Source organism: Salarias fasciatus, chromosome 20 (assembly GCF_902148845.1).
Source record: "Salarias fasciatus chromosome 20, fSalaFa1.1, whole genome shotgun sequence".
NCBI classification, from domain to species: domain Eukaryota; kingdom Metazoa; phylum Chordata; class Actinopteri; order Blenniiformes; family Blenniidae; genus Salarias; species Salarias fasciatus.
In genome coordinates, this window is record NC_043764.1 from 14,234,888 (window position 1) to 14,250,730 (window position 15,843).

Here is a 15,843-nt window from a genome sequence, read left to right on the forward strand (position 1 = left end):
CCTATATTTTTATTGAGCATGTATGAGTGGGTTATTTTACCGTTTTAGCAACACAGCGCGTTTCACTGTTTAAGCTGTTTAATAATTTCATGCATGACGTGAATGAATGAAATGCCAGATTAAGTCGGAGTTGCAGGCTTTTGCAATTGCAAAACGATTTGGAATGTATGAACGTGGCTATTTTATTCACTTGTGGATATGCAATAAATTCTGTGTGATTTGATGATCTGACGTGTGTCTTCTGATTGCATGTGTTCATTCACTGGGAAGCCGTGGGGTAATATTAGGGCGCAGCTTTTTAATATAAAACAGTTTTTCTGAATTCTGAGTGCATCCAAAAATCTGGAGTATTATTTATTTTCAGTATTTTTGATTACGTTTGAATCCTCTTCCAAATGAGCTATTATTTATAAAATGAAAAAAAAAAATGTAAATACATTTCGCTTGAAGCTGACGTCACTGCCGCTGACTCGATATGGAAGCAGCTCATTGGTCAATTCTGCCGGTGACACAACAACGCGGAAGTAAATTCACCGAGAAATGGCAGCTCCCAAGTGCGGTCTTTCGGTTTTCCTATTCATTCTCTTCGGTTTGACGATAACCACTTTGGCAGACGGTCATGGAAGTACTTTGACTGATGGCCAGAATGCCGGGGCGGCTGATAGTCCAGAAGCGGCGGAACCAGCGGCGGAGCGGCCCGTGCTGGAGGAGAGACGGTGGGAAGCGACCGAGGTTCAAGAAGCGACCTCGAGTGATGCTGCAGACGGGAAACAGGAGACATCTCCCCCTCAAACTGTCATTACCCCGTCAGTACCACAGCCGAAAGACGACTTTCAGGAGGAGTTAGTGATCAGACCCCTGCATTCAGGAGATATTTATGCCAGCTTCCAGTTTCGCACTCTGTGGGAGACAGATTTCATGAGGGGAAACAAAGGTAAGCTAACTTTTAGCAGTCAATAAACACACAATGACTACACGTTGTTGTATGTTCATGTAATGTATACATAGGGTAAATGTTGATTTTGAAACATTGATGTTTGGATACGACCTTTACAGATCACATGATCTGAATGCATGCTCATGAATTGGGCTGGTTATCCCAATTTCAATACACTTGTCTTGATGCAATACAAACTTTGATACAGGGTGACGATACGATAATACATGGGTTCCAATATATGTACCTCGGTATGTCGGTTACGATCCAATACCTGCCTCAATACTTGGGTCACAATGTGATACTGTATGTTCGGTATGATAGATACATGTACACATTTGTTAGTTATCTGGCTTATCCCTCATTCTGTCCAAAGTATGCTCGAGACAATCGAGAGATAATTAACTACATAGATTATCTTTTACATAACAATATTTATACTATATATCTGGGCTACTCAACCCGCGGCCCGCGGGCCGCATGCGGCCCGCAAGCTGTAACGGTGCGGCCCACGGCTGATTGTAAGCAGTGAAAAAAAAAATCGACTTTTAATGAGGAAAAAAACGTTTCTGATATGCGGACACCAGAGGGCAGTGTGTTTGACCTCCTGACAGCAGGCAGATAAGTGTTGCAATTGTGGGGCTGTACCAGCTGGTGGCGGTAATGTGCCAATAGGCTGTTTGCTCACTGCCGAAAACAAAAGACTCAAAGAAGACCGATCGAAGTGGAGTTCATGGCTGCCGCCGGTAAAGTTAAACTAAAGTTATGTGATGAACACAGGAAAGTTCAACCGTCATGGGAGGAAGAATTTGCTTTTCTGGAGGTAAATAGCAAGCCAGTGTGCCTTCTCTGCCAAAATCCGTCCATTCCTAAACGAGCGAATCTTCAGCGTCGCCACGACAGCTGTCAGGAATTTATTACAGTAGGACTGCACCACTCAACCTGTGACAACACTGACTCTGTTCTGTCACTGAGACACTTCCGAAAGTTTTGTTTTCCTTATTATTAATCCTACGTGAATTTGACTTTGCTAAGAAATGTGATACATCGTCCTGATTTCAGGTGAGGGTAATTGTTTTAGCTGCGACCTTCTGTAGGGCTGCTGTTGTGCACAGTTTCTGTGAGTGATGCACACCTGTGTGTTTTTCTTCTGTCACTGTTCTCCAAAAAGTAAGTCACCTGCAGAGCTATGTTTGTATGCTTTACAATGATTGTTTTTTGTTTTTTTTTTTTTTTTGCCACCGGTGATCTTTTTCGTGATGCACAAGATTTAATTTTTACTTCATTTATTTTTTGCAGGAGTAGGCCAATTATTTTTGTAAATAATCCCTTAATTTATTTACTTTTTTGTGGAAAAAGACCTGCTTTTTTGTTGCAATTTAGTGAATTTCTCAAACGCATTGCTTGAAAAATATTTAAAATACTTATGTTTTGTTACAAAAAGTGCTCATATGTGTAGTAAGTATATTCATATTTTGTGAATAAAGCCTCATTTTATAATTTGATATCTGACTTTTTTTAAATGTCATGCCATTTCACCTTTTTGCTTTTTATTGGAAATGCAGAAAACAGCCACAAATAGATCTATAAGGCTTAGTGTAATATATTTTCAACAAAGTCTTATTTTAGTTTTACAAAAGACTAATGTAGTTGTCTTTCTATTGTAATGCATTTAAAATTTCATTATTGAATATTAATTACATTATTTAAATGTCTTTTACATAATTCAGTCATATAAATTAGCAAACCGAGGTTGCGGCCCACGCAAACAGAAATGTTTTTCTGTGTGGCCCTCGAGCAACGGTAAGTTGAGTAGCCCTGCTATATATGCTTTAGCATTAAGGATTTAAAGGCTTCACTGTGATGGATTTGGCTGATATGTTTTATCACTAATGTAAGAAGCCCCTCTCAGGTTTCCTTGCAATGTCTCAAAGTTGTGATTTAGTTTTTTTTAATAGTGTCTCTTCCTGTTTTTATTTCTCAGTATCCCACTACCGGCTGTTTCCCAAATCCCTGGGCCAGGTCATTTCCAAGTTCTCCGTGCGAGAGCTGCACATCTCCTTCACTCAGGGCTACTGGAGGACCATGCAGTGGGGACAGCCCTTTCTGCCCTCCCCTCCTGGAGCTGAGCTCTGGGTTTGGTTTCAGGACACAGTGACAGAGTGAGTGCGCCCTCTAGTGGCCTAATATGCACCATCGAACACATAAATGAGTCACAGCTTAGGATCAAAGTGAAGAGATCGAAAACAAATAGGCTTCCACAACAAAAGCTACAAGCAGGTTGTAACATATATTTCCAAACAGCTACGAAAAAACTCTTAATGCATTGCAGAAGTTACTGCATTTGTATTCAGAATGACCATTTGACAAAGCTATTTCCTATTATTTTGACAGAAAATAGCATGTCTACTTGATTTAGACAGAGATGAATACTGCAATTGATAATACAAATCTCTCCATTAAAAAAGCCTGCTACTTAAAAAAAAAAAAAATACTCTTTTACCAGTTTGGAATTCAGCAATCATTTTAGCGTTTTCACTCTGGTTTGTTTTTGCCTGTGATTCTGCAGTGTGGATGCCACATGGAAGGAGCTGACCAATGTCTTGTCCGGTATCTTCTGCGCCTCCCTGAACTTCATCGACTCGACCAACACCGTTCAGCCCAGTGCCTCCTTCAAACCACTGGGGATCGGCAACGGTACGGCACCTCGGCCTCCCTCTGTGGGAAGCATCATTGTGATTGAGCATTATGGGAGCTAATGATGTGGTCTGCTAATGGACATGCCGAGGCTTTGTGGTTGCGACGTTTTAGGGTTCATTTCAACTCTGCCAGCAAGTCCACTGAACATCCTCTAGAAAGGGTTGAGCTTTGAAAAGAGGCAGTTTTCTCTTGTGTTTAGATAACATTTGTGTAATCGAACACTCAGGAAAAACACAGAGGTGTTTATTTAAGGAAACACGAGCTCAGAGAAATAATCATGGCAGACGAGAGAAGACTTATGATAACACACCAGTTTAAAGCAACAGTTCACTCATTCTCTATTTATCACACTAAGGAACTATGAGGATTAGTGTTTCTCAGCTGTGCCGTCATTGTGGTTTCCTGTTGCATTTCATCTGTTGTTGTGTTCGACTCTCCTCTGTGCGGATCGATAATGACCTGACTCCGTAACATTGACATACTATCACACACAACGGCTTACTTTAAATTCTGATTTTGATATTAGATGACTCACAAAACCAAAATAACTCAGGTGAAATGCAGTAGTCTTTCACAGCAGTGCGGATGCTGCTCAAGCTTATTATTTTGGATTCTCTTTTTCTCTGTATACTTACAATATAATGATTTTATTTGTGTGTGTCCTGAACCTGAAGTGACAGACCACCGCTTCCTTCGCTACGCCACCCTCCCACGAGAGATAGTTTGCACGGAGAATCTGACACCTTGGAAGAAACTGTTGCCATGTGGATCCAAGGTGAGTTAGCTTGTGTCTCCAAGAGTCTGCAGCTCTTTGCCTTTCTGAAAAAAAACATAGCTCTCTTTTTATTTTGAGTTTTACTGCAGCTGGCTCAGTTCTCTCGGTGTCTCTGTGTGGCCCTGCAGGCTGGTCTCGCCGTCCTGTTGAAGTCTGAGAAGCTCTTCCACAGCAGTTTCCACTCCCAGGCGGTGCACATCAGGCCAGTGTGCCGCGACTGGCAGTGCAGATCAATGTCTTGGGAGCTGAGACAGACACTGAACGCAGTGTTTGACCTGCACACGTCTGGGCAGGGAAAACGAGGTGACCTTTGGCACATTTCTCTGTGTTTGTACAGTTTATTAGAGTTTCACTGGAGGTCCCTTCATTTCTCTTCATCTTTCTTTTTGCCCCTTCAGAGTGGTCTTTGTTTAAGATGTTTTCTCGGACGCTGACAGAAGCTTGTCCGCTGGCCTCCTCCAGCAAAATATACATCGACGTCACAGACAACCCTGAGGTTTTGTTTCTTTCAGTCCGGTGATGATATTTAATGGACAAATGCAAATATCCAGCAGTCTTGCTTGAAGGAGTTTTGTCGCTGTCTTGCAGGGAGAGCAGTTTGATCTCAGCCCAGCCACTTCGCTCCTGAGTCAGGCTGTGGTGCTCGGCGACAGGCGCACTTTCTCCGTCTACGATCTGACCCAACAAGCCACCTTTGGCAGCGTGCGCTCACTCAACCTGCTGATCCGCTGGAAGTCCTCTGACGGTGCGCGGCATGAACAGAGAGCTCTCAGTAACAGATGAAACATTTGTATATGATGTGGAACACTCATTATTATTGTGTTCCCTACCCGCAGGGGACATGCTGCGTCCGCTGCTCCACGCCGAGCGCTACGTGGCCGGATACGGGCTTCAGGCGGGGGAGATTCACACGCTCATGTACAACCACCACCCCTTCAGGTCCTTCCCCGTGCTGCTGCTGGACTCTGTTCCCTGGTACCTTCGCCTCTACATCCACACGCTGACCGTCACCAGCAAAGGAAAGGACAACAAGCCAAGTGAGTGGAGTTTCAGAAAGCACGGGAGGGCAGAAGGACATCTGTATGGGCGATAAATGGAAGCTGTTGCTTTTTTCAGTGAGAGTATATTGATCAATCTCTTACAGTACAGAGTGTTTTTTTAGATTTAATGAACTGGCTGTGCTCCATAGACTAATGTACACAGTTTCAGGTCAATTATGCAAAATGCAGCTATTCAAATTGTACTTTTAAATGTCATAAACATAAGAAATAAATGTATATGCTTATTTTGAAGTTGTATCTTCTTTTTAGTTGAACTGTTAAAAAGTACATTATGTCCCCTCTGTTAGATTTTAATCTTTCTTCATGCAGATCCTTGTTTTGACCACAAGGCGGCAGTCACATCTCTTGAAACATGCATTTCTGTGGCGAGCTCTTTTGAAAACCTTCCTCAGCCCTCCCTGTTTCAGGAGATTTGCCGTCACGTTGTATGGATCCGGGTCGTTTCCAGGTTGTCACCCTGTCCCTCCTGCTTCCAGGCTACATCCACTACCAGCCGTCTAAAGACCGCGTGAGGCCCCACCTGCTGGAGATGCTGGTCCAGCTTCCTCCCAACTCCGTGACCGAGGTCACAGTGCAGTTCGAGAGGGCTCTGCTCAAATGGACCGAATACACACCCGACCCCAATCACGGCTTCTACGTCGGGTACGAATGTTTCTACATGTTTGGTAGAATTTCTTCCAGACTTTAATAGTAACTAACTTATCCCTTCATCTTTTAGGTCTTCAGTGATCAGTTCTCTTGTACCAAGCACAGTCGCCATGGATACAAACAGCACCCAGGAAATGCCACTTTTCAGCTCCTTGTGAGTAAAGTCATTTAATTTTCTTGAAGATACAGCTTTCTGGAGCTTCTTGTATGCATGACATTTGAGTTTTTGCAGATAAAACGCAATCGTATGGAAAGTCAAATACTCAAAGTTCACGTTTCCCACCAGTTTTCCAAATAAAGAGGAGTCCAGCTACTTTGTTCGCGTCTACACGGAGCCCCTGCTCGTCAACCTGCCCACACCAGACTTCAGCATGCCGTACAACGTCATCTGCCTGACCTGCACGGTTGTGGCCGTGGGCTACGGCTCCCTATACAACCTGCTGACCAGAAGCTTCCAGATAGAGGAGCCCAACCCCGGACTGGCCAAGCGGATAGCCAATGTGATCCGCAGGATGAGAGGCGTTCCACCGCTAAGCTGAAGAAACTAAACAAGAGCAAAGTGGACTCTCTTCCAAGGGAACCTGTGTTTGATTCAGGAGGAAGTAAGTCAAACACTGATGTGGAGGGTTTTTTCCCCCCACCAAAGTTTTACTTGAACGAGACAATTAATGTTGAACATTTTTTTTATTTGGGATATTTTCCTGAAAGACAGAAAAATGCTACTTTTGGGTTTTCTTGGATGAAAAATGGGACTTTTTGATATTTTGACAACTAAAGGAGCCAAACCTGAGCCCTGAGCTGCAGGAGCTTGTAACTGCACCGATGTTCAGTTTGATTTTCATCACAGATACTTTACAATGCAGTGATGCTGCTGTCACTCAGACAGGTGAGGAAACTGTGGTCAGATGACTCTTCTACCATCAGGTTGGTTTGATTTCACCTGTCTTTGAGGCTCTTATTTATATTTGAAATGTTTTTACCAGAAAATGTTTATGAAATTAAGTGTGTATCATTGAATGTGTTTCCACCGTCTTCTCAACTGTCTTGCGACTACTGATTAAATATGGTCGGCTTATGAAAACAAATTGAACAAATGAATGAATCTCCTTAATTTCAGCTAAACTTGAGCAGCAGGGTCAGTGTCTTCTTCACCCTTGAGCTGTGAGAGGAAATTCATTCATTCTGAAATACATTTTTTTTTTTTTTTTTTTTTTGCAGGGGTCAAACAGAAATGTACAACTTACCCAGAAATATTTTATATCATATAAAAGTGATTTTTGGACATGTTGTTTTGTACAAGTTGTAGAAAATATCTACCGAAATGCAGAACAATACTAAAAACTAAAATTCTTTTTTTTTTTTCTTTTTTTTTTTATTGGTGCTTAATTATGTTGATATTTGAATTTATTTGTTCCAGAGAAGAAGAAGGAAAAAAAGGTTTTTCCAAACGGTTTTGCACTGATATATGAATGCATGCTTGAATGCTAAATACGACTGTCTCCATGATTACAACCCTTTTAGCTTGCCGAATCTGTGTCTCACTCACTCATCAGTTCAAAATTGTTTTCTAACATTATAATTAGGTGAAATAGTCGCTCATACCTTAAACGCTGCCATACGTTTGTTTCTTCTTTTACACTGTGATCTCTGACATGATTATCTACCAAGATGTTGGTTCTGTTTTCCTTTAGCTTGGTGAATATTGGCGTCTGTACTGTGTGTTTGTGACAGGACTGTTCAATAAACTGAGCGCTATCTTTCAGTCAGTTTGCACTTAATTATGTCAACAGGAGGAAATCAAGCCAGTCTTGGATTTTGGTGTTTGTAGCTTCAGCACGAGGAGTGTTTCGGGAATAATGTTTTGAAAGGTATCATACCTGGAACCCTGCACACACAACCAACTCCGCTGCTGCAGTTGAGACCTGAAAAAACAAGCATTTCTTTTCAAATATTCAGCCACTAAAACATGCTGAATTAGCCGTTCCATCACTTTCCGTTAATTGTTGAACTTGTTTGTTCAAAAAGAAGCAACGCCTACTCCAAGTTTGAGTCTGAGCTGCGAAGCAACTGACCCTAAATGATACTGTTTTTTTTTTTTTTCAACAAGCCCCTTAAATCCTTGTTACTTTGAGAGAATGCACATTATACCATTTCAGATTACTCTGGAGCCGCGGGGCTTTTATTACCTTCCACATTTTTCAAATGCCCAAGTTTTTATTTAAACAAACATGGCCCCATTTCTGGCAGGCACATTGAGGAAAAAACACAGACCTCTCTGTGTTTGGCCGGTCAGTAATTATCACCCGTCACATTTGCCAATGGCAAAAGAACGCAAACAAAAAGAAAAGGCAGCATTCCACACAGTAATGTGGTTTGTTGCACATGCCTCGTTTTCTTGATACCAGCCAAAAAAAGTTTTATTCACAGAACCTTTTCTGGAAGCCTGTGTGTGTGTGTGTGTGTGTGTGTGTGTGTGTGTGTGTGTGTGTGTGTGTGTGTGTGTGTGTGTGTGTGTGTGTGTGTGTGTGTGTGTGCGCGAGTAGCTTGTAGTATAATCCTACAAAAGCTCAGTTTAAGATGTATTTTAAAGTGTGACGCAACAGTGCTTGCATCCTGTCGCTGTAGAACTTTGTGTTCACATCTGTAAATAATTCTTTTTGTCTGTAATCTCTTTCCGTTCTTGGTGCATTTCGTCATTTGTTTTCACAATCGTTCCCTCACCTCTATCTGTTGGAAGAGAAAAAGTGAAATTCAAAAGTGGCGACACATTCATGACCCATTTTTAGCTATCTGCTATGGAAGAGATTTATTGTGGAAGAGAGAAAGTGTTCCAAAGTATGAATGAGAAGATTGAAATGTTACATGACTCAGCAAAGACACTGGTACTTGCAAAACTGATATATGAAGTGAAGAAGTTAAAATAGGACATTTCTTCTGTAAAGGAGAATAATACCTATTGCTACATTGAGGAAAGATATAAAAGAAACATTTTCTTAGACTTCTTCCACTACAGATAAGTCTTTACAACTAAGTATACAGTCTTCTTGGAAAACAAACCTTATTATGAACAGTAGTAAATGTATGTCGAACTTTGGTGCCAAAGTTTCCCATTTCTTGCAGTTCTTGGATTAAAGAAACTGATTAGTTTGACTGAGGTTGGGTGCAGACAGTGCGCTCAGCAGGGCTCACTGCAGGCGTGTCCGCAGGTTGTCTTGCAGCATTTCTGCTCTCCTGGACACTGGCCGTCATGGTAGCAGTATTCGGCGCACATGGGAGTTCCCTGGGGAAGGCCGCAGCGTCCTGGCTTCACTTTAACAGGAAAGATGAAAAAAAAAATACTGAAAATATGCTTAAATCAAGCAAAGAATATGTTCATCCCTTGATATTTTCACCTGTGTATGGTTTGATGCACTCGTGTCCACATCCGTTGCTGCAGCACTTCTCGTCGTTGGGACAGTCGCTGTCGTTGGAGCAGAACTCGGCACACAGTCCCAAGCCCCACTGTCTGCGAGGACACCGTCCTGGCTTCACTGCAGGGAAGACAGGAATCAGCATTTACAAGCCGCTCTCAAAAAAATACTAGTTGCGCGGGAGCCAATTCGTCTTCATACCACTGAATATAACACAATTATATACTTATATTTTATTACAGATTAACGTTTGTTAAAACACGGCATGCATGCCTCAGTCTGAGTCAGCAGTGACCACAGAGAAAGAATCCTTCAGTGTGTTTAAAAGGAAATCTTTGATGAAGCACAGACCCAACGTTCATCAACTGCTGCAAAATCCATGAATTAACAGCCGCCCAGGTGAAACACTGAGGTTCGTACTGAAAGCAGGGGGAACGCAGACAGCTCCGCAGTCAAAGACACAGCATTTGTGTCCTGCAGGACAGTCGTCATCGCACACACACACCCCTTACAAGATGGGACAATATTAAGGCGTCATGTGCAAGTTTTGGAAGAAAGTCTGAGAGACAGGGGTCGTAGAGCAGAAACAGAGGTCAGCTGAAACAGTCATGACGGCTGCCTGGTCACATACTTAGTCTTTAAGGTCACAGCATGCTTTATACAGAAAATAGAAAAGACAACGAAACACTAGACTGTTTCCACTCGAAGACATGAATACACACATACCTGTTTCATTGCATTTGTCCCCTGCAGAAGAGACTGTGTCAAAGTGAACCGTAGCAAGAAATGCTAGAAACAGAGCACAGACTGTGGACCAGTGTTGCTTCATGTTAACTTGTTGAACACAAGAATGTAAGTCCTCTCTGGACAAATACTCCAGTGAGGCTATTGACTGAGCAGAGCAGGCAGAGGATGCTGGGTCCCGGTGCCTGCAGAGTTACACTGCCTGAGAGTCTTTATGATAACATCTGATTGGGTGGGTCCTACTAGATGTGCATTCCTAAATGATTCTCTCACACACACTCTTTCAAAAAAAGTATAATGAATATGTGCTGAAACCGCAGAAAAGATCTTCTCTTTTTTCAGCTGTGAACAACATAATGAGCAACATGGTGTCACGGTTCTCTGCATGTTCTCTGTTTCCTGTGTTATTATGCAGTCCTCAAGCTGTCTCCTTTAAGATTCCTTGACTTCCCCTCCTCGTGTCTAATTGCTGCGCCCCTCCCTGATGTCTTTCACCTGGGCCAGAGTGTGTGATTGTCATCACCTGGGGACAGCGGGATATGATGGACTTTCCTTGTTCCTCTTGTTTCACCGTGTTTCAGTGTTGGGTGCTTTCCCCCCGATCTTTGTGTTTCATGTGCTCCAGAGTTTCTCTGCATTGGAGTTTTGATTTGATGACCGTGGCTTCGTCGGCTGCTCGCTCCACCTCCCGTTTTCCCAATGCTTGGAATAGATTGAGCCCTAATCTAATCAATAGCAGCGTTTGACTGAGTCCTGCGTTCAGTGATCTGTGACAAAATATAGTATTGTGATCGTGCCCTTCATCTGTGTGGAGTTTCCACATTGTCGCTGTGTGTGTGTCTGGGTTTTTTCCCCCCCAAAACATCTATGGGAGGTTAACCGGTGACCATAAATTGCCCCTAGGTGAATGTGAGAGTGTGTGGTTGTCTGTCTCTGTCTGTTGTCTGACTGACAACCGGTCCAGGTGTAGCCTGCCCTCACCTGTAGTCAGCTGGGATTGGCTCCAGTGTCTTGCGCCCCTGATTAAAGTAAAGATAGATGGATGGTGCATCAGGTTTTCCACTGAGAACAGCTTAGATATTGGTAAATTCAAGGCTGACATAAACTCACAAATAATTTTCTTAATGCGATTGTTTGCTTTATTGGCTTACAAAGAGAAGATTCAGAGCAAGAGTTAGAACCCCGTCCTTTGACAAAAGAGGCTAAATCATAAAAAGAGGAAACTTTGCCCAAAACCTGTTACACCTTTCATTCAAATGTACTGCAATACAGCATAGAGAATGAAAGAAGATTACATTTTCCAATATGTTTTGATTATAGCAATAAAGAAACCACGCAACAGCATCCCGGGAGGTAAAAGTCCAGTTTGTTGTAGATTGTCAAATCATCCGATCCCGCTGCAGTAACAGCTGCTAGGCGTTCCCTGCTGATCACTGTCTCTGAGCTGAAGTGCTCTGCAGGAACAATCATTTGCCATCTGGAAAAAAAAGTGGGGGAATGATACTGTCAATTGAAAGAAAGAAATTCACAACCATACAAGATAGATTGCAAAAAAAAAGTTTACTTTTTTTTCCACATGTATAACCTACGTCTATATTGAGGAACACAGGTGCGTCGACATCCTCTGACGCAGCACCTCTTGTGCGATGGGCAGTCAGAGTCTTTATAGCAGGCGTGCTTCACAAATTTAGGACACTTGCGCCGGGAAGTGTTGCGGCACTTCCCTGAAGAGAAAGACAAATCAATATAATCAGTGTTATGAAAAAAGAAAACAGCAGGATTGGATACTTTGCTGCTTGTTTTGCTTATTCCAGTGTTAAAGCTTGTTTTTCTCTGTAGTGTGTTTACTGAACATATCACAAATTGTCAAAGTTAAAATTTTTCAGTGACAGTGGCCTCTGTAATTTTTATGCAGTATCTGAAAGAGTGCAGAAAGTGAATCACATCTTACCATTGTTGCCAAATGGTGCGACACACACCCGTCCACATCCTCTGTAGCAGCACTTGTAGTGTCCCTGGCAGTGGTCGTCATGAGAGCACCGATGCTGCACATGACGACACTTCTTGCTCTTGAACCAGTTGAAGATGGGGCAAAAGCCTGACTTGACTGAAAGGAAAAGAACAAATCACGATGCTTTGACATAGGAATTTTGGACATCTGCTTAAAATAGTCATAACAGCAATAAGAAAAAAAATATGGAAAAAAAAGTGTTTAATGTCCGTCTCACCTCGGTATGGTGCAACACACACACGTTCATATCCGCTGTAGCAGCACTTGTAATCGTTTGAGCAGTCTCTGTCATTGGAGCACTGATGGCGTAGCTGTGAGGAAGTCTTTACATCCCTGAAGAAGGACGAGCTGGGGCACAATCCAGACTTGACTGAAGAGAAAGACAAAACAGACAAGTGTGGAAAATGTGTCATTTTTTTTCTGTTTCATGCTTCATCAATTCATCAAGAAGTAAATGAAAACAAAGTCTGCATCTTTTCTTTCTCATCTCACCGTCGCCTGCGTATGGAGCAGCACACACACGACTACAGCCTTTGCAGCAGCACTTCAGATGTCCAGAACATTCATAGTCATTAGAACATTCATGTTTTGCATAGAAGCACTTCTTTTCCCCGAACCAGGGCGAGATGGGGCATGCGCCGGACTTCACTGAAACGAGAGAAGAAGATGCTGCAACGTCTGGACTTGGAAAATATATTCAATTGAATAAACAAAAAGAATCTCAGCCACAGTTTTGATTTTTTTTTTTTTTTTATTTACATCTCACTTTTACCTTTTTGCGGTGCAACACACACTCGTGCACATCCTTTGTAGCAGCACTTGTAATCTCCGCCACACTCATAGTCATAGGAGCACTCATGTCGAGCGTGGAAACACTTGGTGTCTCCATTCCAGGGAGTGCTGGGACACACTCCTGACCTGACTGAAGGGAAACGCAATTCAAGATGTTGTCAAGCAACAATAACGGAACTTTTGGAATCCAAAAAAGGTGATCAGACATCAAGAAAAACTAAACAAAGCAATTTGAAAATTACTCACAATAAAGAAGAATTTCTGAAACATTTCATTTCCGTCTCACCTCTTCCTCTGTTCGGGGCGACACAGACGCGTGAACATCCATGGTAGCAGCACTTGTGATGTCCACCGCAGTCATAGTCGTGGGAGCACTGATGCCGTGCGTGGGAACACTGAGCTTTCCCGTACCAGACCAGGCTGGGGCAGTCTCCATGCTTCACTGTGAAAGACAAATCAAGACATTGCACAAGTGGAAGTCCTATGAACATGGCTTTTACTAATGTTATTGAGTTTTATTTGATTTCATTGAAATCCCTCTTGTACCTTTTTGGGGTGCAACGCACACGGCGATGTCTTTTGTAACAGCACTTGTTATTTCCACTGCAGTCGTTGTCATAACTGCAACCATGCTTCGCATTAGAAAAATCAGAATCAACAGCTATGCCGTTATCATTGCAAATATTTTGAAAGCATCTTGACGACAACAGCAACACAGCAAGCATACACTTATAGACTTTCAAACTTCATAATCCACCCAGTCCACCGTGAGTTCCCTTGTTTCATCCAGCTGGAGGTCCAGTAGGTCCAGCTCAGTTGTTTGAGGAAAAAACTCAACATCATATGGAAAGCCACTCTGCAACTGTCAACTATGTACAACCAAATAATTCTGATCACACACATGAATTATCATGCAGTGGACCTCAGAGCTGATGTGTTGGAAGCAGAAAAATGTCTGAACCTGAGGATTTGAGTGGACCAATGACAGGATAACAACACCTGGACTAACCGATGTCTCGCCTGAGTAGTCCGATGGAACATTACACGATCTGTCTCCTGACCTAATCATCACACAGTCCCTCTTTTCTATGCACACACACACACACACACACACACACACACTCAACACACTCAGGACAAGATTCAGCACAGTGTGGGACTGGCTTCATGCTCACCTGCTCTATGTCTGTGAGGTGTACTTCAACAATACCTGAACTTCTATAGTTGCAGCGGTTTCTTACTTGCATTTTGGCAACAACACCCACTCAAATACTCATGTCCGCTCTCCTCTCCATTCCTGGTTATATCTCCTCACATTTCTCTCTCACATCTCCAACAATAGTGTCTATGACCTCTGGTTTCTGTCGTCATACAGAAACAGCCTTAATCATTAACTACAAACGCCCAGACTGTGACTTATTTTGGACTTTTTTCCATCGTCCTCAATCTATCTGCAGCTCTAACATTCCATCCTCCTCCACAGACTGGCGTTCACTGGAGTCTCAACACACAGATAAAACTTTCACATCCAGCCATCTCTCCTCTCGCCCAGTGTCTCTCAGGGCTCCGTCCTCGATCCCATCCCCTCCAGCTAATATTCATTTTACCTGCAGATGACATCCCGTTCTAACTTTCCACCCTGGACATGTTACTCTCCTACTAATCCCTGACTGTTGCTTTTAATTTTAGTATATTTTTTAAAACTTGTTGTGAATTGTATTTGAACATTTTCATTAGGGACAATGGCCTTGGTTGTGCTTAAACACATTTGAAAATAAAATGTATTAATCACATTTTACTAAAAGAAAGTTTTGTAATTGTCCGACAAGAACAATTGATTCACTTTGGACTACAATTTTTGAAGTACATGCAAAATGCTGACATCAGCTAAGATAGCTATTTTACAATGTCAAACTTCTCAAATATGCAGCGAGTTGCACAAACACTTTTCTACTTAGTGTGTTCTTGCCAGACTTACATAGTACTAGCAATTTGTCTGTACTTCATTCTAGTTTCATATTATTTATTTTAATTGATTAGCGATTATGTGTATTTTAACTTAATAGTTTTAATGCTATTTCATTTTAAAACATCAATTGCATCTTTAGCGACTTAACGCCTTTCTCTTGGTACTCACCAGTGATTGGTAGGTGGGTCAGCTGGCACGTGCAAAAAATTACACATTGCTGACTTTCATTGTGGAAGGCACAGAGTGGCAACATCTGAAAAAAAAAAACAAAAAAAACAAAAAAAAAAAACCCAACAAAAAACCTATAATCCAGATAGTTTCAGTCATTTAAGTACTTTTTCTATCCTGTGTCTCTCCCTCATCTCTCAATCTCAACCCAAAGATTTTCAACTTTAAGCCACAAAGAACATCTGCTCGGTCACGCTTTGACTGGACCTCATGAGTGCAAGAAAGTGAAACTGAGACCCTTGGGGAGTTTCAGAGAAAAAGTGTGAACCAATAAGTTCAGATTTGACAGTAGCAGACCACCATCTATAGCAGAGAAATCAGTACCAGAATGTTTTCCAGTCCTTTAAAGATTTTCAACTGCTGACAAATTATTTTGAGAAGCAAAGCACTAACAGGCTGAATGTCCATCCCAGCAGCCTGAATGGATATTTCAAGGTGTTCCGTATTACAATAACAAGATTCATGTCAACCACAGATCTCTCAGGCTGGGGTTGCGGTTACAGCAGGGCACATTTAGAGGGCAGCCGAGGCCATGGACGTGGTTGGATCGTGGCTACAGCACAGGGTG

At 42.3% G+C, this 15,843-nt stretch overlaps 2 protein-coding genes across 2 annotated transcripts; one reads left to right on the forward strand and one right to left on the reverse strand.

Annotated features, from left to right (window-relative positions):
• The first annotated feature begins 533 nt into the window (after positions 1–533).
• On the forward strand, positions 534–7,883 carry pigt (phosphatidylinositol glycan anchor biosynthesis, class T). Its single transcript, XM_030119638.1, has 11 exons — positions 534–934; positions 2,922–3,099; positions 3,507–3,634; positions 4,312–4,412; positions 4,541–4,715; positions 4,811–4,908; positions 5,001–5,157; positions 5,249–5,449; positions 5,950–6,115; positions 6,192–6,275; positions 6,408–7,883. The coding sequence occupies exons 1-11, from the start codon at positions 541–543 to the stop codon at positions 6,658–6,660; spliced, it is 1,935 nt and encodes a 644-aa protein (XP_029975498.1). The 5' UTR covers positions 534–540; the 3' UTR covers positions 6,661–7,883.
• A 1,034-nt stretch (positions 7,884–8,917) lies between these two features.
• On the reverse strand, positions 8,918–14,018 carry wfdc2 (WAP four-disulfide core domain 2). The gene is given in 10 exon segments (XM_030119615.1): positions 8,918–9,430; positions 9,514–9,651; positions 9,952–10,033; positions 10,036–10,058; positions 11,865–11,999; positions 12,227–12,382; positions 12,504–12,656; positions 12,779–12,934; positions 13,059–13,208; positions 13,365–14,018. Coding segments are annotated over 10 exon segments (1,332 nt in total). The 5' UTR covers positions 13,570–14,018; the 3' UTR covers positions 8,918–9,296.
• Between the last annotated feature and the right edge of the window lie 1,825 nt (positions 14,019–15,843).

Excerpts from the sequence above, each read along its gene's own strand:
- pigt (XM_030119638.1), top strand. The coding sequence starts at position 541 with ATGGCAGCTCCCAAGTGCGGTCTTTCGGTTTTCCTATTCATTCTCTTC. Across the intron at positions 935-2,921 it reads TTTCATGAGGGGAAACAAAG|TATCCCACTACCGGCTGTTT; the intron begins GTAAGCTAACTT and ends TTTATTTCTCAG. Across the intron at positions 6,276-6,407 it reads ATGCCACTTTTCAGCTCCTT|TTTTCCAAATAAAGAGGAGT; the intron begins GTGAGTAAAGTC and ends GTTTCCCACCAG.